Here is a 25,226-nt window from a genome sequence, read left to right as displayed (position 1 = left end):
CCAACTACTGTTTCTTCCTCTGTTTCCAATTTTTTCAATTGCCAATAATTATCAATGTGTATTGATTGCATGTTTGATCAATTTCAGGCTGAAGACCTTACTACCAAACCAAACCAAACCAAACACTGCCATTGAGTCGATTTTAACTCATAGTCACCCTGTAGCATAGGATAGAACTGTCCTTATGGGTTTCTTAGACTGTAACTCTTTATGGCAGTAGAAACACCCAGGTTTTTTGCAAGGAGCTGCTGATGTTTCCAACTGCTGACTTTGTGGTTAGCAGCCCTACGTGTAACCATTACACCACCATGGTTTCACACAAAGACATAGAATTCTTTAATTTCTTCATCACTAGGGTTAGTGGTTGGTATGTAAACTTGAATATTAGTTGCATTTCCTTGAATGCAGATAGACATTGTCTTATCACAGACAGCATTGTACTTCAAGATCTTGAAATGTCCTTTTTGATGATGAAGGCAGTGCCATTCCTTTTGATTGTGTCGTTCCAGGCATAGTTAAACCATATGAGTCTGATTCAAAATGGCTAATACCAGACCATTTCAGCTCACTAAAGCCTAGAATATTGATTCTTATGCATTCTTTTTTTTAAACATTTTATTAGGGGCTCATACAACTCTTATCTCAATCCACACATATACATACATCAATTGTATAAAGCACATCCGTACATTCTTTGCCTTAATCACTCTCAAAGCATTTGCTCTCCACTTAAGCCCTCTGCATCAGGTCCTCTTTTTTATTTTTCCCCCTCCCTCCCCGCTCCCCCTTCCCTCATGAGCCCCCCTTGATAATCCACAAATTGTTATTTTGTCATACCTGATTCTTATGCATTTTATTTCATTTTTAACAACTTCTGATTTTCCTGATTCACATTTCCTATGTTCCACATTCATACTATTAATGAATGTTTGTAGCTGTTTTATTTATTTATCATTTTGAGTCATGCCCCATTAACAAATAAAGACCTTGAAAGTTTTGTTTTGAAAGCTATATCATGGTCAACTCTGTTTTGAGAAGGGAGCCCCCTCCACCCCCAGGTCATACTTTGAGTGTCTTCCAATCTGACGGCCTCATCTTCTGATATGATTTGAAAAGCTCTTTTTCCTATACTCTGCTTATTTATAAGTTGCCCATCCCGACCCGCCTCATGAAGGCATGGTTTCTGCATGAAATTCCCTCTTATTTTTAACTGCTGCTCTGTTAACCCTTTCCTCTAGCTCCTTCTCTCTTAATTCATGTGGTTTTCTTCCATCATTGAACTTGATACTTGCATACATAAATTTAAGATCTTAATATTTTACTATTAGTTATCTCTATGAGAATGTAAGTTCCATGTATGCCTATGTTCTATTATCTTATTCTCTTCACCATGGCAGAAAGGTTAAGGTGTCTAAGGACTGAGCCAATTCTCACTTAAATCTGTGTCCCATGCATGCTGATATTTCTATATAAGTGGTGTGAACAATTAAATTGTATGAATGAATTTACTTTAGACTTCATATGAATTATTTTGATACAGTTTGAACAAATAGGGAAAACAGAAAAATAACTTTGAAAATCTATATTGAAAAATATGTATTTTATAATTAGTTAATGAAATACCAGTGTTTATACTTCTTAAATTGTGAATAACACGATAATTTGGTATATCTTGGGTAAAAAATAAGGAAATGTAAAAAATCCTGGAACTCCTATCTACTATAAGCAGTAGGGTTACTGTGAGTAAGCTTCTCAATCAGCTAAACTTGTAGCTTTTTTTGTGGAATATTTTCCTTTGTCTAAATATAGAATTAATTTATAATCCTAATAGCTGGCATTTATTGACTATTCACTATGTAGTTACCAGGGCTTTGAACCACTTGTTCCTGGTTCAGTTATGGACAACTCCAAACCAGAATAGACCCAAATTTGTAAATGTGGGCATACTGATAGGATAACTGAAATGGGAAAACATTTTAATTGACTCTGATTAAGGTTTTTTTCTGTTAAAGTTTTTAATAGAAACTTAATCTCCTTCCTAGAACAAGGGCAGTATGCATGTTGCATAGCTACTAAATCTCTTAGCTAGGAGTGTTGGAAGCATCCATCTCTACCCTCCAAAATAGTGGCCGACTATGTCTCTTTGAATGTGTGTTGCTCCAGATTTCTGGCAATAACCCAAAATTCTGCAGCAGGTTCCTGAAAGGGCTCACTCTGCCTCTTCCAAATCTCCTGTTTCAGGGCTTTGTTCAGTACTTTCCCCTATTTTGGCACACTCACATTTTACAAATTAGTATCTGTTCTAGTTTTGTTACATTGACCCTGGTTGAATTGGTTCCACAAAAGCTCTATGAATAGGTGCTAATAGTACTACATTTACAGGGAAGGAAATTGAGATGCAGAATCACTTATCGAATGCCTCACAACTACTTTGTAGTGATAGAGGTGGGTTTTTGGTTGAGCAGACCAGCTGCACACCCTGTTCTCATTCACTGTGTAGTATGGCCTCATCATTTATCAATATGTCCATGTAACAGTAAATAGGGCAAATATTTCCTAAATAATTTGATATCTTTCAGGATTCTTTCATTGCAGGAGAAACAAACACAGCTCAAACTGGTGTGTACAAAAGGAGGAATTTCAGTAGCTGGGTTATCAAGGGCTGTAACCATACCTGGATCTCAAGTTAAAATGGCCTCACTAGGAATGTTTCTCTTTCTGTTTCAGCTCTTCTTCCTTTTATACAAGTTCCAGGCAAGATAATGTTTCCCCATGTGGTGGCAAAGGTTCCTCTCATTTTAAGATCTCAAAAAAGATTGAACCTCTCTTGAAGGGTCTGTGCCATCTACTTAAAAACTTGATTCTGTGGGGGTTTGATCTTTACTCCAAGCTCAATTGCTGTATATAAGGACATGAAGATCTGATGAGTGATCATATTGATCATCTCTATCCACATGTCTCTACTGCTATGGTGAGGAGTTATAGCCCTACCAGGCAGGAAAGGTACATTTTCCAAAAGGGAAAGATGTTGGGTTGAAAAGGACAGTAACAGGTAGTCTCCTTATGTGGTCCATACATTTTAGTCTCAGGTGATAGATAGTGAGAGGGCAGTTGAGAATGAGTGAACAAGAATCCTGATATAAGCTGATACCAAGGGCTCAAGCAGAAAGCAAATGTTTTGAGAATAATGATGGCAATAAATGTACAAATGTGCTTAAACACAATGGATGGATGTATGGATTGTGGTAAGAGTTGTACGACCCCCTAATAAAATAATTTTTAAAAATACTGATATATTTATTGAATTAATACTGTATATGCACTATTTGCTTATTATATGTAAGAACCATTTTAGCAGTATAACTGAAATTCCTGTTCTTCATTGGGACACCTTTTCCTACATACTAAGTTTTTTCCACTCAAAAAATAACTAATATTTATTAAAGTTTTAATATAATATGCAATTAAGCTAAAGAAAATAAAGCACTTTGTAAATTTAGTTTCAATTTTTTACTTTGTTGTTGATGCTGGAGACTCACCAGAAAATTCTTTTGTCTTCCAATTTCCACAGTTGATTTTTTACTAGGATAGTTGTCTGTCATTGTGTGAAGCCTGTGAATTCCTTCATAGTATTATCTAAATACAGAAAACAATGCATAGGATTTCAAAGGAAACCAGCTATGTGAAATATGTTATCAAAATATTTAAAAAAATTAAAATATGAGGGGAGCGCAGAGGGAGGGGGAAAAATGAGGAGCTGATACCAAGGGCTCAAGTAGAAAGCAAATGTTTTGAAAATGATGATGGCAACAAATGTGCTTGGCACAATGCATGGATGTATAGATTGTGATAAGAGTTGTATGAGCCCCTAATAAAATGATTTTTTAAATTACGTATGCTTACTAATGCAATATGATCTAGTGGCAGCTGTAGGAGTCATTTGAAGTAGTGATCAATGTAAAATGTATTTTGAAATAACTACAACAGTGTTAATATAAAATTATTTGTGCTTTTTAATTTCAAGAAGTAACCCTCGTGACATAGTGAGCTACACATTAAGCTGCTTAAATTAGCTGTTTGCATCTACCATTCATCCCTTTGGAGAAAGTTGAGGTTGTCTACACCTTTAAAGATCTATAGCTTCAGAGACCCAAAGGGGCAGTTCTTTTCTGCTCGATAGGGTCACTCTGAGTTGGAATCAACTTAATGAGAGTGAGCTAGGTTCTTTGGAATGGTGTTAAATGTCACAGATGCTGCTAATGCAAATGGGATTTCTCCTTGTAGGTTCATAATTTGCGAGACCTGTTGGCACTGTGGGTTAACCATTGGACTACTAACCAGAAGGTCAATGATTCAAACCCATTAGTTGTGGAAAAAAGATGAGACCACCTGCTTTTGTAATGATTAACAGTCTCAGAAATTCAAAGGAACCATATTATTCTGTCCTATAGGGTTCATAGTAGTCAGAACCCACTCTGGGTTATGTTCATAATCTAAAGAAATGCTAAATTTATTTTTTATTTTTTTTTATTTTAACAATTTATTGGGGCTGATACAATTCTTTTCACAGTTCATACATATACATATATCAATTGTATAAAGCACATCTGTACAGTCTTTGCCCTAATCATTTTTTTCTCTTTTCTTCTTTTACATTTTATTAGGGACTCAAACAACTCTTACCACAATCCATACATATACATACATCAATTGTATAAAGCACATCCATACATTCCCTGCCCCAATCATTCTCAAGGCATTTGCTCTCCACTTAAGCCCCTTGCATCGGGTCCTCTTTTTTTTTTCCCCCTCCCTCCCCATTACCCCCTCCCTCATATGCCCTTGGTAATTTATACATCGTTATTTTGTCATATCTTGCCCTATCCGGAGTCTCCCTTCCCCCCTTCTCTGCTGTCCCTCTCCCAGGGAAGAGGTCACATGTGGATCCTTGTAATCAGTTCCCCCTTTCCAACCCACTCACCCTCCACTCTCCCAGCATCGTGAGGTAGTATCGATGAAGAACACAGCTTTCCCCCAGATCCTGGATGCTTCCTCCCCCCAACTACCATGATCCGAATTCTACCTTGCAGGGCTGGATAGGACAGAGGCTGTACACTGGTACATATGAGGGTTGGAGGTACAGGGAATCCAGGGTGGATGATACCTGCAGGACCAAGGGTGTGAGGGACGATGCTGGGAAATGCTAAATTTCAATGAGAAATTAGTGAGACACTTCATGTGCAGGATATCTTCAGGGTCCATAGACCACTGATAGAGTATACCCCTCCCTTAAACTTTTTAATCCTTATGAGGTCCTAAGATGCTTTCAAGTAGGCCTGGTAGCATAGTGGGTGACACATTGGGCTGGCAACCTCAACGTCAGGAGTTTGAAACCACCAGCTGCTCCAAGGGAGAAAGATGAAGCGTTCTGTTCCTGTCAAGACTTACAGCCTTGGGAATCCACGGAGGTAGTTTTGTTTTGTCTTACAGGGTTGCTGTTAGTTGGGATTGGCCCAGTGGCAGTGAGATTTGTTGTTGTTTGTTTTTTAATTTTGCTGTTGTTGATACTCCTTTTCAAAGCTTAGAATGCTACTCTTGACTAGCACTTGCTTTGACCTGACTTCGTGTATGTAACCTTTGGGTTCTTGAGAAACACCTACTTAGACAGTTTATCATGGGGTCTTCCCCACTTTTAGGGGACTCATTTACATTTTCTTGAATTCCTTGATGTAGCTATTAGCATTGACCTCCTTCCAGTCTGAATACCTGGAGGTTACCACTTACCTACTTAGATATGCCCTCCCATATTTTATTCCTGAGAAGAATATATGATAGCTCAGCCCTGACCCATTCCTTTATTTCTTCTTGGAAATAGGAAGTATTTGTTCTTAAGTACGCCATTTCTTTAGGAATTAGGAAAACTGTGTGCTTCCTTTAGTGCGAAAATCATTTCTTGTTAAAATAGTGATCTCTGACAATATTTGTTTCTTGTCATCCACTCAGTTCACTCACCATGATGTCCTCAAGGTGCGTCTGTGATAGAAGTGTTTTACAGATTCATTGCTAGTCTTTAACCAACAATGTACCCCATTGTGTGTGTGTAACAAAGTTTATTTATGCATTCTTCCACTGCTGGGCATTTAGGTTGTTTCCTATTTTGTGAATATGGTGCGATTAATATGTATGCATGACCATACATCTATTTGTCTTATGGCATTACTCCTCTAGGATATGTATCAAGTATAGGGATCGCTTGATCATACGGTATTTCTATATTCAACTTTTAAAAAGTGTCATATCATTTTCCACAGCAGCTGCACCATTTTACAGTCCCACTAGGAGTTGTGTAAGGGTTCCAGCTCTCAGAACTCTCCAGCATTTGTTTTCTGTGTTTTGAACTTTATTGTTAATGCTGGTTGAGATCATAACTTGTTGTTTTGATTTGCAAATAGATAATGATATAGAAGATTTCTTCCTATGTTTATAGGTCAGCAGTTCAAAGCCACCAGAAAAATAAGGCTTTTTATTCTCCTGAAGAAACCCAGAAGGGCTGCTCTACCCTGGCCTATGGGGTCGCTGCAAGTCAGAATAGACTTGATGGCATTGAATTGGTTGTTTTTTGTTTTTTTTTGAGGATATGTTGAGAAACAAAAGTTTCACATTTTGATATTTCTGCTTAATATTTTGGTTTCTGATTTAAAAAATCATTTTATTGGGGCGCATACAACTCTTATCACAATCCCTGCATATGTCTATTGTGTCCAGCACATTTGTACATTTGTTTCCATCATTATTTTCAAAACATTTATTTTCTACTTGAGCCCGTGGTTTCAGCTTGTTTTTTCTCTCCCTCCCTGCCCCCCTTCCTTTACGAACCCTTGATAATTTATAAATTATTTGTGATTTCTGAATTTTACAGCAATATATTTTGTTAAGGATTCATTTTGGTTTGATCTAAAATTAACATCCATGGAAGCAGCAGGGAAGAAATGAAGCAGTATATTGCATTGGAAAAATGCTCTGCAAAATGCTCTCTAACATGCTAAAAACAAAGATGCCATTTTGCTGATTAAGGTGGACCTGACCCATGCCATGGTATCTTCAACCACTTCATATGCGTGTGAAAGCTGAACAATGAAAAAGGAAGACCAAAGAAAATTGTACGCCTTTCAGTTAGGCGTTTTCAAAGAGTCCTGAATGCACAATGGAGTGCCAGGTGAATGTGTCTTTGAATAAGTGTAGTCAGATCACTCTTCAGAAGAGAGACTGAGGAGACTATCTCATGTGCTTTGGACATGTTGTCAGGAAGGAAAGTCTCTAAAGGACACAATGCTCAGTAAAGTAGATAACCGGTGAGAATGAGGAAGAGCCTTGACTAGCAGGATTGAAATGCTACTTAAAATTGGGCCCAACATCAAAACATGTCTAAGGATGTTGTAGGAGTGGGGTAGTGTTTTGTTCTGTCATACATAGGGTCACGGTGAATCCAGACAAACTCTATTGCACCTAACAGTGACAGAACCTTTTTACTTACCCACATAGAGAGTTAGATGGTATTTTATGGTACATTAAGTTCTCCACTTCACTAAACTATAAAAATTGGTGACAAACATTGTTTTCCTTGATAAAATAATAATTATTTATAAATTATCAAGGGTTCAGGGGCAGAGGGAGCGAGGAGGAAGGGGAAAAATGAGCTGATACCAAGGGCTCAAGTAGAAAGCCGGTGTTTTGAGAATGATGATGGCAACATATGTACGAATGTGCTAGACACAAATGATGTATGTATGGGTTGTAAAAAGAGTTGTATGAGCCCCTAATAAAATGATTTTTTTAAAATCAGCAATTAAAAAAAAACATTGTTTTCTTGATTCTCTATATTAAATTAATTTTCAAATATTCTAAATAAAATTTTATTAAATTATCAATGTTGTAATTTTCTTTGTAGATCTCTTCATAATTTGGATTCTGGCTATATTATGAGTGACACTTTGACATTAGATGTCATTGGTCGAAGAGTTGAAGTTAATGGACAGCATGCAACAGTGCGTTTTTCTGGCACTGTCCCACCTACATCAGGTAATCGATGTTATGTGTTGGATGTATATGTGTGTGTATATATATATATATATATTGCATATACATATTTATTCTGCAGTTACAGTATAAACTTTCAGTAGTGCTTTATATAACAAATTTTGAAAAAAGTAAAGCAAATTTTAGACACTTTCTATATGCAGTTTGATTTGAATCTTATGATGTCTATGGTTCTATTAATAAGCTATTTAATTACTTAGTGTTGTTAAGAAGGAGCCCTGGTTACGTGTTGGGCCGCTAATTTCAAGGTTAGCAGTTTGAAACCATCTGATGCTTTCTATTCCTATAAAGGGTTACAGTCTCAGGAATCTACAGGGGGCAATTATTCACTGTTCTATAAGGTCACTATGAGTCAAAACCAACTCAATGACAGGATTTTTTTTAGTATTTATGAAATAAACCTTAAAATGTCTTTTTAAAAATCTAAACATGAATAAATCTTGAATTCTCAACACCAAACCCCCCAAATTAATCTATAATCAAAATATTCTTACAACAAAATGAACACATCTTAAATTTATAGTTTAGTGAACTTTGACAAATGTACACTCCTGTGTACCGAGCCACCAGATCAAGATGCAGAACACTTAATATCATTCCAGAAAGCTCCTCCATGTGTCTGGTAGTTAGATAATTTTATGTCAACCTGAAGATGTATAGAAGTGTAGGTCTGGATTCTAACCTGTCAATTATGCCAAACCTGATGCTATCTCTTTGGAGGTGTGGCTTTCTGTAAGGAGGTCCCTGGTAAGTTCCTACTCCCTCTCCCCTTTTGCCTTCTTGCTGGTTGGGACTGAGTCAATGGCCATGAGAGTTGCTGGAGCTCTGCCATGTTTCCCCTGACCTTGGCTCCACATGGCTCGGCTCTGCATCCACTGGTCTGTGATCTTCCTGCATTCTGCATCATTGTATGTGACTGAGTGAGTCTGAAAGGGGACGTATGGACTAGTATTGGACTTACCATATGTACTTGAGTTGCACTGGGCTGGGATGCTCTCTTGATATACAATTAGTTCTTCATATAGACCTCTTTCTTATATGTCTCTGGGTTTGTTTCTTTCGTCAACCAAGCCTAAAACAAAACCTCTTTGTATCCAACCCCCTCTTTCTCACTTGCATCAGGCAATCAAGGCCATTGATGACTTTTGACTCTTGTTAAACTTCATATAGATCAAACCATATATCCTGTATTGTCTTGTGCCTCTCTGCAACCAAGCACACTCAGTGGTACATAGAGCCTTCTCTAGGACTTGCATGGGATACAGGCTTCAGTCACAAACTTCTGGACTCATGGACATTGTTGCTGATTCAGTAGCTGCTAGCTGCAATCTGTTTTTAAAAATATCTGCAGTCCATTTAAAAAAAATCCAGTTAACTGATTTAGTAAATCTTTGGCCTTTTGACAGTACAGATAAATTCTGAAGGCCACAAATCTAAATCAGGGGCTAGCTCCATTGATTTCCTTCCTTGTGGTCCAGGAGTTCCTTGGTTTCATCTTTCTTTCCCATTATGTGGTGGGGCCAGCCCACAACCAAATGGGTCTTATGGAGCAATTGTGCTATTGAAAGGAAAGAAATATAGATACAGACAAAAATTCAGTCTGCTCACCTCTACCATGAAGCCAGGGACAAGAGAGAGTGAGCAAATATATTCTTTAACGGGCTTATATAGTTTTGGGACATGCAAGTCCCATCAATTATAGTCAGTCACATAATTTAACAAGGTGGGCAGTGTCTTAACCCTGGATGTCCCTGAGCTCATTCGGGGAGAAACCTAATACTAGTACTGGGGGCAGGCAGAAGGGGATTGTTCTCTCCCTGAGTAGAGAGAACAATGGAAACATGTGGCTGCATAGAGATCAACCATGTGCATGTAACAGTATTACTATTATAGGGGGAGATGGTGGGGAATGATTTTTAATTAGGAGAATGTGATGGGATCACTCTCCAAATTACAAATGTGAAGGCCTCTCACCACCAGAATCCTGTCCTTACAGACTTCTTAATTATGAGCATAGAGACTTTATCAATACATTCTGTTCCTGGTCCTCAGTTTCCCACAGTTATGTGCTTTGATAAGACAAATATTTGTCTAACTAATGTCATATATGAACCCTACTTAACTGTTTGGATAGCCATATAAATTCAACTTAAAGATACATTTAGGAATGAAGCTCATTTGTAATCTAGTTATTGCTTCTACCTCAAAGATTATTATAAAGGATGCTATGAGTTAATCTACATAAAACACTTGACCAACAGTACCTAAAACAAATAAGATCTTTTTAAGTGTTAGAAATTATTTTTTGTTTGGTTGATATTTTTGTGATTAGAAAAAATACTACTTTTTTCAAGATAATTTCTGTTTATAAGAAAACTATCATAGTATATTTGAGTTTTGCTAAAGCAAAATACTTTATTATCATTGAGTAGTATGCTGCAGTAGAATTATGTGATATGGTTCTTCTGTCCATAGTCTTTTTAAATTTCCACCAGATGACTGGATAGGAGCATGCAAATAAGTTTATAGCACTCTGACATGCAGATTGATCAGTCTTGCCATTCTGCTCGGAATAAAGTGAGTAATTTGGACACAGGAGCAGAGAAGGTCTTGACCACTAGGAATGAAGAGCAGTCGAGATCCCTGTAGAGAAGAGGAAGAAGTGGCAGTAGCAATTGAGGCAGTGGTAGGCTTCCAGCCCACACATTGAGAGACGCTTGAGTGCCAGTCGTAGGAGGCTGGTTTGCAGAGTGGAGTGACCTTTCAGCATTTAGCATCGCTGAAGGAACTTTGTAATATGTACCTGAGTTAGGCAGAGGCCAAAGTGCCTTGTTGCTGAAAGAGCAAGGACCAAAGAGAGATGTGTATGCTGGCATGGGGGACAAAAAGCACAGCGGACAAAACAATTGGATCCTTATTTTCTGATCCTGACTTCTTGTAACCAGTGAACTTCCCCAATCAACCCTATTTGTGAATCATTGTATATGAGGTCTGTGTAGCGATTGCAATAGAATGTAACAGAGAAGTAGAGTGCAGTGCAAGGGATTGGTTGTCAGAATAGGGTAAAGAAAGTTGGAGAGTGGAAGCATGTCTGATCACTGCTTTGTTGAAATTGACCTTGTGCTCATATGGAGTTGGATTATCCTCCCTTGAAGGAGGTCAGTCATGGCTCCCATACCATTTCCTCAGTCAGAAAGACCTATAATGTCCTTCCCTTACAGCCCCCCCACCCCCAATCCAAAAAAGTGTATGGACTCCAGGGTCAGTGTGTGGAAGCTTTAAGAGACTCATCCATTGACCCTCTCAACTATAGCTTTATATCTGAGATTGTTTTTAGATGCTATCAAGTCCATTCTGACTCATAGTGACCCCCGTATACATTAGAATGAAATACTACTTGATCCTGTACCAATTTTACAATTTGTGATAGGTATGTTTATTGTGCCAACCTGGCCAATTGAACATGGGGGATTAACAAGGTAACAGTTTGATTGGAGGGCAAAGAGATAAATGGCTTGCAAGGCCCTCCCCTCTCTCTCTTGCTCTCTGGTGATCAGACCAGCCTGCAGTTGCGTTAGCTAGTTCTCTGCCTCAGCTTGTGAGCTACACTGCCTGTGGGGCAGCCAACCTATGGATAATGTTGCTAGAACTTGAGGTTCCAAGACCTGCTTCACCATGCTGCTGATGTATACATCACTTGAGGGTGGCCAATCCTGTCATCTTGCATTGTTTGATTTCTATATCCGATCTGGGCCTGCTTCGCTAAGCTCCTGAGTTGCTGTCTGTTGGTTACCCACTGTGCTATTAGCTGCCTGTGGGTGAACTGCCTGCATTGCTCAAGGGAAGACACAGCTGTTTGTTTCTTTGACCTTGGACCCAGCAGCACTCTTGAGTTGAAGGACTTCTAGTGTATTAACTGTTAAATGGAAGTAAGTTTAACCTGAGCCCTCTGTACTGCTGTGTAAACTAACTGTTATATTCCTTCATGCTATATATATCTATCCTCATATATATATAATCATAAGTGTCCTGGTTTTGTTTCTCTAGAGAACCCTGTCTAACACACAATTGTTGATATATTGGAGCCCATTGTTGCAGCCACTGTACCAATCCATCTCATTGAGGGTCTTCCTTTACTAAGCATGATATTGTCCAGGGATTGGTCTTGCTGATAGCATATCCAAAATACATGAAATAAAATCTCACCATCCTCACTTTGAAGCAGTATTTTGGCTTTGTTTCTTGTAAGACAGATTTGTTTGCCCTTCTGGAATTCCATGGTATATTATTCATTATTCTTCACCAGCAACATAATTCAAAGGAATCATTTTTTTCATCTTTATTATTCGTTGTCCAGCTTCCATATTTATGTGAGGTATTTAAAGGACTATGCTGGTTGGGATATTATCTGGCAAAGTGTGATCATGTTTCTCTGGTATTATCTTAATGAGGAGGTAGACCGAGTGTATATGCCAAAGCAGCTTGACCCTGTAGGACAATAGACCTATTCATCCCATCATGCTCGGTACTCTCCAGACAACAAATATTTGTGGCACCAAATCATCAAGAAATAATTCAAGCTCTAGAAAAGAATGAATGCAACATATATACAAACCTGCATGATTCAATTGATGTATAGATTGTGATGAGTTGTACAAGCCCCCAACAAAATGATTTTAAAAAAATGATTCAAGGTCCTCATGACCCAGCAGCCGCACTGTCTTCTCTGAGTGCCTTTCATGTTTCTGATGTCGTCTTCTGCACTGTCGGAGACTTCCTTAATCAAGCTTTGCAGTCTGTGAGCCTTGAAACACTTTACCACACATGCTCTTTGGAAATCAGCCTTTTGTCATGGTTTGTGAGGGAATCATGGTAGCATCACATTTAAAGAGAATATATTTGAATCTTCATATTGTGAATCACTGTCAGGTTATTACAGATAAAATGTATCTTTCTTTTTTTTTTGCTAAAAAGAAAGGACTGTTGCTTGGCTTGTATCAGTTGCTTGATGGTCATCAAAATAACATCCTTGCTTTTTAACACTTTGAAGAGGTCTTTTGCAGCAGATTTTCCTAATGTAACACGTTCTTCTTGCCTGCGGCTTCCATGGCTTATTGATTGTAGATCGAAGAAAAATTAAATTCTTGACTTCATTCTTTTCTCCATTTGTCATAATGTTGTTTATTTCCCAGTTGTATTTTTTTCTTTATGTTGCAGTATACTTCATACCAAAACATCTTTGATCTTCATCATTAAGTGCTTCCAGCCATCTTCACTTTCAGCAAGGAAGGTTGTACCACCTCAAAGCGCAGGCTATTAATGATACTTCCTTTAATCCTGAAGTTGCATCCTTCATATAGTTTAGCCTCTTTGGTTATTAGTTCAGCATACAGATTGGATAAATATGGTAAAGTGATACAGCTGTGACGCACACCTCTTCTAGATTTAAATACTCTACATATCATATGATTCAATAATTCAATTGTTCAATCATATCAAGAATTGTACAATTATTACCACATCAATTTTAGGGAGCTCCATTTTTTACTAATGTCTTTAGTAATGTACATAGTGGTTACTTAATATAGGTAAAATAGAGGTGAGATGATATACCAATAATAGGTGTTATAAATAGTAAAGCATGATGGGTGAGGCTTCTGAATTATAATTAGGTGATTTAAAGTTGTATGATTTGGGGCCACGTAACCTATGGTTAATAAGAATTTTTGGAATGAAGAAAAATGAAAGAAAATTAAACATGGATGGGAATAATTGAGTCAGGACATCAGTGGACCCTATAAACTCTAGCCTCCACTATCCTGAGATGTGAAGAACTAGATGGTGCTCTGCTACCATTGCTGACCCGTCTAGAAGGAATCAGAATAGAGCCTTGTATAAGGTTGGGGAAAATGTGCAGTAGTTAAAATCATGCAAAGACTAGGGTTGACAGTGACTGGTGGAACCCCAAGTCCAAGGTTATAAGTCTTGGACTAAAAACACTTGTATCTAGGAAGTGGTTAAAAGAATATCTTCTTCACACAGATGAAGTAGCTGTCATGAGTATTGCATAAGAGAATTATAAGAAATGTTTCTGACACTTAATAAGTACTCAGTAAATTTTAAGCATTATTATTTTCTGCACATGTGGTGTTTGTTGGCCTTTTGGAACCAAACATGTTAATTAAATTTGCTATTAAATAAGGCAAAATTTCCCTTTCTCAAAGGTCTTTTCTTCTCCCCTAATGAGACTGATATTATATGGCTTCCATTATCCGATGTATTTGCATGCTGAAAAATGGGAATTATTACCTTATCGCCATTAACTGCTCACTTGTTTTTTTCTTGTTATGCTAGGACTCTGGTTAGGAGTAGAATGGGACAACCCTGAGAGAGGAAAGCATGATGGAAGCCATGAAGGGACTGTGTACTTTACATGCAGGTAATTTTTCATTGTGAATTGGTATAGTCATTTAGTTAAAATAATATTTGTTGACTAAAGGGATAGAGATAATGCTTGAACATTTAAAATTCATTTTATTTCATTTTAAAGGAGAATTGTGATGACTTGAGAAATTATATGAGTAGATGTTATTATTTATCAGTTCCATTTTGAGACACAGACAAATCTTCTACAGAAGACTTCTTTATTGTTACAGTGTTAAGAAACAAAGATGTCACTTTGAAGCTTAAAGTGCACCTCACAAAGCCATGGTATTTAGTCACTGCATATATATGAGGGAGTACACACACACAAAAAAAGCAAAAAAGGATCTTTTTTTAAAAACTATTTAAATTTTTTTACAAAGTAACCTTATCACCTTTAAAGTACTTGCCATTACACTTAATACATTTGTCAAATCTGCAATTCCATTATTTTTTTATTATTATTATTTTTTTTATATTTACATACGTACATGCCTTTATTTAGACCTCTATAAATGGCCTTTGCCTCCTAGCTCTTTCCAGCACATATGTAATTTTAAAACAAAACAGTAATAAAATCTTATCTGTGCCTAACAGGATAAAATGAAATTGCATACAACTCAAAATGTGCCAGGCCCATTTAAGCATTCTATAAGCAAAATAAACAAAAAAAAAAGTCTCTACTTAACAAGTGCAGTGTGTGAACACTTATACCACAATCCTATGAACATATTCCCCCAACCACGAAAGTTTGTAAGCCAGCCACCTCATGCCTTTGTCCCCCCAATTTTGGGTATCCAATGTTTATACTGCCCACTTATATCAACCCAGTGCTGAGGAGACAAGCACGTTCTTTGATGTGAAGAATCTTCATTCCAGTTGGAACCTGAGTCAGTATCCATAAGCAAAGTCAAATCAGGACAGACTCTCCATAAAGTCAGCAGCAATATGCTCCAAATCAGGGGCTCAAAATTCTCATCTCCATCTGGTCGGGGTCTGGCCAACTCAATGTGGGATGCCGCCGCCTCAGCCTGACCAGGGTGCCCACTGGCTGTCTCCCTTTTTGACCATGGGGCCCATCACAAATTCTGAACCTGAGCCCCCTTGGGTTAGGTCATGACATAGGTCAAGGTTCTGCACAACTCATTGAACTTCAGATCAGGCAATCCACTCTTTGTCTTTGAACCAGGTCCACAGGAGTTAGTGGTCAGGCTTGTTTCTCTATTGCTGCCTTTCTCCCACTTCCACTCAGTGGATCCAGGTAGTCACTTAGCAAGCATTTCAGGGTGTCCGCAGGCTCCCTTTAACTGTTCAGTCTTAGAGAAGAGAGTTCCTTCAAGGCTCCATATTTTTCCAGCTTCAGGCACAAACCACTGGTTCAAAAGTTCCTTTTTTCCTTCAGTCTGTCAACAGCTCTCAGAAAGTCTTTACAAATGCCAATGTCCAGAGCACTCAAAGCACAGGGCAGGGCTTATCTTTTCAAAGAACTTCTTTGTAGGAGTCTTACACCTATTAAAGATCTAATTTAATGGCTGAAGGCAAGCAGACTTACAAACTCTATTTTTACTTCCCAATAATCATGTCACACATTTTATCAACAGTAGGCAAAACAGTGTAAGCCTAGTACAGCCAGAACCTAAACTCAATTCTTAAGTCAAATTCAATCCCTATCTAAATTACCCGACTCATATGCAATATGGCCTTAGGCCTCTGACTGCATCTAGCCAGGGCCGGGCCTTCTGCTGGCCATTTTGACTAAGCACATGGTCTCAGAGAAGCTCAAGGGGTCATTCTGTTCCCCAGGCTCAAAATCTACATTTACCATTCATTTTCACCATTTCAGTCAGGAATAAGCAAAAACTTCTAGGAAGCAAAATCTTCACTTCCCACATCTTTTCCAGTACCCCCCTCCCCCCAGTAAATTGCTATAAAGCAGAGGGCGAGCGAGCATCCATTCTCCATCTTCATGTTTCTCTTGTACCCCACTCCCAAGGTACCATTATGATCTGGACTGGGTTGACTAGAGAACAAATCCAGAGACACTCATGCATGTTTAGGAACGAACTTTACATCAAAGGTTAATTGTGTATCAAGAAAACATCCCAGCCAGTCCAGATCAAGTCCTTAAGTCTGATAATTAGCCCATAAGTCCAGATACTAGTCCATGTTTCTCTTCAGACTCACACAGCTACATGCAATGATGCAGAAGATCACAGGACGCTGGGTGACGTCTTGTGGATCCAATGGTGGTGGAAGTTTCACAGGGCTGGCTCAGGTCTCCACATAGCTCATTGTGTCTTGTCAACAAGGTGAAGCAGGCGAGAGCAAGTTCCCAGAATCAGGAAGGCCATGGCATCAGGCTGTGGCTTGGACAGGCTAGGCTCCACCCCTGCTCTTTTCAAGGTGACATGAAATAACTGCCACAAGTAGTGAAAGAGAAAAAGCATTTTGGATTGAGGTGGAGGGTCCCTGCACTGTTGGGTGTGGTATAGCTAACTGGAAGATGGGAGAAATACCCCCTAGGCAACAATTCTTTAGTTTTAGCCTAAAGAATGGTCCAGAGAAGCCTCTGAAGATGCTCCCAACCCCCCCGAACAGCAAGTTTCAGTCCAAAGAATGGTCTAGAGAAGCTCAGGGCACAGGTCCCTAGACAAGTGCAAGAGTTTCAGCCTGAAAAATGGCCTAGAAAAGCCTCTAAAGATGCCCCACTTCCTGGAGGGCAGCAAGATTCTGCCCACAAAAGGCTCAGGAAACAGCTCCTCTAGGGGTCAGCAGAAGCCATGCTGTGAAAGAAGACCCAAAGAAACTGCAGCCTCAGGCGCAAAAGGCCAAGAAACCAAGTTAAAAAGGACTCAGAATCCCAGAATCAGAATGGATCCAGGCCAGCAGTCATCAGAACTGGAATTGACAGGGGTGCAGCGCCAGTAATTTTCCATGGCACAAGACCTGCTATAAATGCAAGAAAGCCAACCACAGGTGAGAATGACAACCTTGACCTAGGACAAACTCCTCATTGATTTCAGAAAGAGATGGCTCAGTGTTGGGGTCCCTGGGCTCCAGAAGCTGCACTTGTCCCATTAGAAGATCTGCCAGGAAGCTAAAGCAGTAACACCTTAACTCAGAGTGATGGCCCACAGCAAAAGAGATGCAGCTGAGACCAAAAAAGTCGGTTTTGGCATGTGGGGGGGAGGGGGGGAAAGGGGAGCAGCCAATAACTTTGTTACAATGCAATTTCTCAGCTGGAGCAAGAGATTTACTTGGAAGAGCTGTGGAGTGGTATTACATTCCATAGATGGCAGCATCTTTGAGCAATTTCCATTTATTACTGTGTAGTAGTGGGTAGGAGTCCCTGAAGTAAGCACTCACCATCACTGATAAGCCTAAAGCTTGGCAGTTTCAAACAACCCTTCGAAGACAGACCTCGAAAACCCCGTGGAGCAGCTCTATTCTGCACACACAGGTTCACCTGAGTGACTTCATGGCGAACAGTACCTAAGGAGAGTGTTTATACAACACCCTTTTAAAAAATGAGTTTGGTTAGCTGCAGGCAGTCGCCTACTTTAACACCTGAAATATTTCAGGGGCACTTTTTTTGTATGCCTTGCATGTAGTCTGACCTTGGCGTAAACAAAATTGAAGTAACATCCAGACCCCCTTTGTGATACAACAAGGCTTTCATGAAAGAACTGGAGTGAGCAGCGTCCCATTTCACTGGTTCCAGAGGAGACGTAGCCCTGTTTTGAAACTCTCTTCCTTTCTAATTCCCTTCCTACGGAGGCTGTTATATTTCTGGCTGCCCATTGGCCAGGTAAAAGACCAGAGAGTTTTCCAGAAAGAAAACAATGCCCCGGGAGAGAGGTAGCCAGGAAGCCTCAGGCTTGGGCCACACCCATCCTAACCTTTCTAGTCAACAGCAGTTGAACAAAATAAAGAACCCAAACACACTAAGTGCTATGGGGAAGCAATCCATTAAGAAAAAGCCTCAGGACAAGCCCACTTGCAACTGCACCTGGCCCTCATTTCTGCCCTGGAGGGAACCAGGTGGGAGGGAGGAGCCCAGCCCTTGGGTTAGGTTCCACTTCAGAATGCAGCAGCTAGCTTTTTAGCTCAACAAGAAAAACCCTTTTCTCTTCGGTTAAGCCATAACGACTAGGGGTGCCATTAAGAAAAGAATGGCAGAAGAAAGAGGCTTTGTCAGCATTTCCGGCCTAGGACGAGTGGGATCCACTCCATGGCGGTGGCTTTGTTTGGGGGTGACCACGAGGGGCAGGAGGTGGCCCGCGTGCTGGGGGCGGGCTTCAGCGCCCCCATTCATACTCAATGTGATGCTTGCTGAAATCTCAGGAAGCGTCTGGGAGGCGGGATTATCCTCCCGGCGTGGCTGGTGGCAGAAGCCCCGGAACCGTAGGCGCTAACGGCAAGGCCAGCAGTTCAAACTCACCCGCTCCTTCCCGGACGGAGGTGAGGCGACCGACTCCCGTACGTTTAGTCTCGGAAGCCCACACGCGCGGTCTGACTGGGCCCGACGGGCGCGCTGCGCGTTCGAATCCGCTCGGCGGCCGCGAGTTGGGTTTTTCGTGGTGTGGGTCGAAGACTAGCGAGGCGCCGACTCTCTTCGTAGGCGCGGGTTACCCAGCGGTCGGCGTCCGGCTCCCGGCCCGAGGGGGCCGCGTGGCGGGGCGGCTCTGGCTGAGGCCGAGGCCCGGCTGGCGGGTTTGTCCCGGGGCCGGGACGCCAGGGCAGGCCGAGGACGCGGGCCGGCCAGCATGGCGGCGAAGCGCGCCTTCCTCCTCGCGTGCGCGCGGCGGCAGCGGGCAGTTTGGTTCCTCTGGGCCGCCATCGCTCGCGGTTCTCCTGGAAACCTCCGTCTGCTCGCGGAACCGCGGCCGCACCGTGCATCCGCTTGTGCTCGCTTCCCGGAGCGCCAGCGTCATCCGGGCTTTTTACGAAGCGGTAGGCGCGAAAAGCCCTTGCAATTCCATTATTAGAAACATTTTTCAAACTCATCTGTTTGGATGACAGACAGCACCTCTCTTGTTTTTTCTTCACCTCTTTTACTTGGTTAAATTGCTGTCCTTTTCCTCTTCATTCATGGAAACAAAAAGAAGTGGCACAGAGTGAGGTGAGGTGAGCAAGGTGCGTGAAGTAAGAGAGGCATGCTGTTTTTCACCAAAAACTAGCACACTGAGATGGCTGCATGAGCAGGCGCATTGTTGTGGTGGTAAAACCAGTCCCCCCTCTGCCACAAATCAGACCTTTTTTGTCTTGCAGTGTTACACAATCTTTTCAGAACTTCTAAATAGAAAGCTTGATTAACAGTCTGACCTGTTGGAACAAACTCTAAATGCACTATCCCCTTCATTTCACATCCAGTTTTTTTGGGGTACACACATGAGCGTGCGTGTGCGTGTATATGTTGGATCATGAGTAAGGAAGATTGAAAAAAAGAATTGATGAGTGGCAGGGAGGGGATGGGAGGACTGGTAGGGAGTGATCAGGGGCAATGTAACAGAGAGGAATTGCTGGGATCCAAATGAAGGCTGAGCATGGTAGTGGATCCAGAGGAAAGCAAAAGGAAATAAAGGAAAGAAGTAGAAGGCAAAGGGCATACAGAGGCCTAAGTACAGGCATGTACATATGTAAATATATTTATGATTATGGGGGGAATAGATCTATGTGCATATATTTACAGGTTTAGTAGTAGGGTAGCAGATGGGCTTCCACTCACGCACTCCCTCAATACAGGAACACTTTGCTCAACTAAACAGTCATTCCATGATACCCACCTTCCTGACATGATTGCTAAAGACAAACATGTGCATAAGCAAATGTGGTGAAGAAAGCTGATGGTGCCCGGCTATCAAAAGATACAGCATCTGGGGTCTTAAAGGCCTGCGGGTAAACAAGTAGCCATCTAGCTCGGAAGCAACAAAGCCAACAGGGAGGAAGCATACCAGCCTGGGTGACCATGAGGTGTTGAAGGGATCAGGTAGCAGACACCAAAGAACAAAAACCATCATTGTGTGCTCACCTTCCCATATAAACACTGAAGACAAATGTGTACATAAGTAAATGTGGTGAAGAAGGCTGATGGTGCCTGGCTATCAAAAGATATAGCGTCTGGGGTCTTAACGGCTTGAAGGCAAACAAGCGGCCATCCAGCCCAGAAGCAACAAAGCCCACATGGAAGAAGCACTCCAGCATGTGTGATCACGAGGGGTCGAAGGGACCAGGTACCAGGCACCAAAGAGCAAAAAAATAATATCATCGTGAATGAGGGGGAGTTTTCTATAGAAAACTGGACATCCCTTGCAGAGGGGTAGTGTGGCGGAGATGAGTTATTCAGGTGCAGCGTAGCATTGATGAAACATACAACTTTCCTCTAGTTCTTAAACACTTTCTCCCCCCAGAGGGTACACAGTGGTCTATATAGGAAATGGAAACACAGGGAATCTAGGACAGATGAACCGCTCAGGGTTCAGTGGTGAGAGTGGTGATACCGGAAGGGAGGAGGGAAGGAGGGGTAGAAAGGGGGAACCGATTACAAGGATCTACATATAACATCCTCCCTGGGGAATGGACAACAGAAAAGTGGGTGAAGGGAGACATCGGGCAGTATAAGATATGATAAAATAATAATTTTCAAATTATCAAGGGTTCATGAGGGAGGGGGGAGCGGGGAAGGAGGGGGAAAAAACAAAAATGAGCTGATTCCAGGAGCCCAAGTGGAAAGCGAGTGTCTTGAGGATGATGAAGGCAAAGAATGTATAAGTGTGCTTTACACAATTGATGTATGTGGGGATTGTGATAAGAGTTGTATAGCCCCAATAAAATGATTTAAAAAATAGAATTGATGCATTTGTATGATGGTGTTGGTGAGGAATACTGAATGGAGTGCCAGAGAATGAACAAATTTGTCTTAGAAGTACGACCAGGATACTCCATAGAATTGAGAAGGACAGTCCTCATTTCATGTACTTTGGGCATGATTACAGGAGGGAACAGTCTCTGGAGAAGTATATTATGCTTGGTAAAGTAGCAGAATGTATACACAGACCAAGAGGCCATCTTTTGAGCAGAACATGGGGGTTTTGAATGGTTTAAAATCAGGAAAGGTGTGCGTCAGGGTTGTACACTTTCACCATATTTATTCAATCTTTATGCTGCACAGATAATTCAAGAAGCTAGACTTTATGAAGAAGAACACAGCATCAGAATTGGAGAAAGGTTCACTAACAACTTATGATGTGCAGATTACATAACTTTGTTTTTGAAAGTGAAGAAAGCTTGAAGTACTTATTGATGAAAATTTAAGACAACAATCTTCAGTATGGATTTTGCCTCAACATAAATAAACCAAAAATCATCACAACTGGGCAAATAAGCAACATCATGATGATTATAGACTATTGAAATCATGATTTAATTTTATTTAGATCCACAGTCAGCACTCATAGAAGTAATTGTCAAGAATGCAAACAATGGTTGGATGGATCTGCTGCAATAACCTTTTCATAAAGAGTTACAGAGTCAAGGTGCCACTTTGAGGACTAAAGAGCACCTGGCCCAAGTATTGGTGTTTTTAGTAACTTCATATGTATGTGAAAATTGGGTGATATATAAGGGAGACTGGAGAAGAACTGATGCATTTTAATTATGTTGCTGATGAAGTGCTAATAAATCTATCTTAAAGAAGTACAGCCCGAGTGCTCATAAGAAGAAAGGTTAGGAGACTTTGTCAGTCATATCTTGGACATGTTATCAAAAGGGACCAGTCCATGAAGAATTCTCTCATGGTTGATAAAGTGTATGTGCAAAAGAGGAAGACCATCAAAGAGATAAATTGGCACAGGGAACCGAACAGTAACAGCAATATGGGGCAATATAAATGGAGCATTAGGCTTAGTACAGCGGCAAACTCTAGTGCTCTAGACCAGTGGTTCTCCACCTTCCAAATGCCACGACCCTTTAATACAGTTCCTCATGTTGCGGTGACCCCCCCCAACCATAAAATTATTTTCGTTGCTATTTCATAACTAATTTTGCTACTGTTATGAATTGGGCAACCCCTGTGAAAGGTCCTCAAAGAGGCAACCCCCAAAGAGGTCACGACCCACACGTTGAGAATTACTGATCTAGACTAAAGGAATTTAACTTTACCTTTTTAGTTAATCCTTACATTTTTCGTAACTGGAACATTAGTAAAGGTTTTACCAATATTTTATCATTTTTAACCAGACCACATGTATTTACTGTTAATCTCATACATGTGGCAGTTCCATAGTCTCCTGTCAGCTTGAGCAAAGGGGTAGAATAGCCTGTCAATCAGGTCATAACTAATGATGCCTCTGTGTGAGCATGGGATTCTGGGAAATCCTGTCTTCCTCCCTGGAGGTGGGACACACACTTGCTCTGTTTCACATTCTGTTGACAAGCCACATGAAGCTATGCTGATGGCAGCCGGAGCCCTGGAGCTGGAGGAGCCACGTGGAGAGCCACTCTAGCACTGATAAGCTTCCACAAACTTTTCACCCACTGGCCCGTGATCTTCCTGCTTGCAGCATCATTGCATGTGCTGGGTGAGTGTAGAATTTATGGACTAGTGTCAGTCATATGGGCTAATACCAAATTTATGGACTTGATGTGGACTGGGCTGGGTTGTTTTCTTAAGATATTTTGCTCTTTGATATAAAGCTCTTTCCTATACATATATGTGTCTTCCAGGATTTGTTTCTCTAGTCTACCCGGACTAACACATACAGTTAGATATATTACTAATATGTCATGTGTACTTCTTCATTTTATGAAACTGATTGAAGTGTTTTGATACTTTGAAACATTGACTCATATGGAAAGTTATAATAACAAAATAGTACTTATCTATAAGAACATTTTACCATGGTAAACATTTTCTTTTTATTAATATACTATGTTAATGAAGCCAAAATATTTTAAAGTTGTCAGTTTATAAATCTTAGATTGTGAAATTGGTATGTGGCAAAATGATGTAGTACTCATAAGTAAGCAAAACTTTAGTGGAAGCTTGTTTATTATTGCAGAAATCAGAATAAAATTTGTTTGTTTTAGTTTTCTTCCCATGCTAACTTTTTTTAAAAAACATTTTATTAGGGGCTCATACAACTCTTATCACAATCCATACATAGACATACATCAATTGTATAAAGCACATCTGCACATTCCCTGCCCCAATCATTCTCAAAGCATTTGCTCTCCACTTAAGCCCTTTGCATCAGGTCCTCTATTTTTTTTCCGCTCCCCCCTCCCTCACGAGCCCTTGATAATCCACAGATTGTTATTTTGTCATATCTTGCCCTATCCGGAGTCTCCCTGACCCCCCTTCTCTGCCGTCCATCTCCCAGGGAGGAGGTCACATGTGGATCCTTGTAATGCCCACGCTAACTTTTAAGAGTCATGTTAGTGTTAATCTGTATGTCAGGCATCTAACAATGGAATTGTGCTTTTAACACATAAATGCTATAAAAATTCATTTGCTCCTTGGCATTTTAAACAAAGGATATCAGTATATCCTTTGTTCAATGGGATATTTGATATGTATGCACAGCTCTTGAATCTCCTTAGCGTCTCAACTACTGTTCTTGGTTAGGCTTTACCTTTCTAGGTCATAACTATAAAAAGCAGTGCAATTTTCAAGGTCTAGCCCATGGTGTACCTTTTCCCTTGCAGTATTTCTCCCCCAACCAATTAATCTCATATAATTCTAGGTCAGAATAGAATGGCGTTTGCAATAGACTAGCCTTTTAAAAAATCATTTTATTTGGGGCTCATATAACTCCTATCACAATCCATTGATCCATCTATTGTGTCAAGCACATTTGTACATTTGTTGCCATTATCATTCTCAAAATATTTGCTTTCTACTTGAGCCCTTGGTATCAGCTCCTCATTTTCCCCCTCCCTCCCTAATCCCCCTCCCTCCCTAATCCCCCTCCCTCACGAACCCTTGATAATTTATAAATGATTATTACTTTGTCATGTCTTACACTGTCCGACATCTCCCTTCACCCACTTTTCTGTTGTCTGTCCCCCAGGGAGGGGGTTATATGTAGATCTTTGTGAATGGTTCCCCCTTTCTACCCAACCTTTCCTTCACCCTCCTAGTATAGCCACTATCACCACTGTTCCTGAAGGGATCATCTTTCCTGAATTTTCTGTGTTCCCAGTTCCTATCTGTACCAATGTATATCCTCTGGTCTAGCCGGATTTGTATGGTAGAATTGGGATCATGAGAGTGGGGGGAAGCATTTAAGAAATTTAAGAACTATAGGAAAGGTATATGTTTCATCGTTGTTACAGTGCACCCTGACTGGCTTGTCTCCTATCTGCTACCCTTCTGTAGGGGATGTCCATTTGCCTACAGATGGACTTTAGGTTCCCACTCCTCACTGTCCCTCATTCACAGTGATATGATTTTTCTTTGATACCTGCTACCTGATCCCTTTGACACTCATGATCACACAGGCTGGTGTGCTTCTTTCATGTGGACTTTGTTGATTTTGAGCTACATGGCTGCTTATTTACCTTCAAGTCTTTAAGACCCCAGACGCTATATCTTTTGATAGCTGACTACCATCAGCCTCTTGACCACATTTGCTTATGTACCCATTTTTCTTCAGGGATCGTGTCGGGAAGTATTCTTGCATTGAGGGGAGTACTTGATGGAGGTA

General features: G+C 40.5%; 1 protein-coding gene and 1 pseudogene across 3 annotated transcripts in view; both read left to right on the top strand.

The window, feature by feature from the left end:
- TBCE (tubulin folding cofactor E) overlaps positions 1-25,226 on the top strand; it is a 75,407-nt gene that overhangs the window by 5,147 nt on the left and 45,034 nt on the right. For 2 of the 3 annotated variants that reach the window (XM_075532197.1, XM_075532195.1), the window contains exons 2-3: positions 7,949-8,079; positions 14,452-14,536. In XM_075532197.1, the coding sequence (XP_075388312.1) occupies positions 7,980-8,079; positions 14,452-14,536 (185 nt within the window). In that variant the 5' untranslated portion in view covers positions 7,949-7,979. Of the gene's footprint in view, positions 1-7,948; positions 8,080-14,451; positions 14,537-25,226 lie in introns of those variants that run through there. The other variant, XM_075532200.1, reaches the window with a different exon arrangement.
- Positions 12,522-12,827, top strand: LOC142437468 (H/ACA ribonucleoprotein complex subunit 3-like; annotated as a pseudogene).

The sequence above is a fragment of the Tenrec ecaudatus genome, chromosome 1 (genome assembly GCF_050624435.1).
Source record: "Tenrec ecaudatus isolate mTenEca1 chromosome 1, mTenEca1.hap1, whole genome shotgun sequence".
In the NCBI taxonomy this organism is placed as follows: Eukaryota; Metazoa; Chordata; class Mammalia; order Afrosoricida; family Tenrecidae; genus Tenrec; species Tenrec ecaudatus.
Note: the sequence above shows the minus strand (reverse complement) of the source record. Positions and strands in the feature narration are given on the sequence as shown.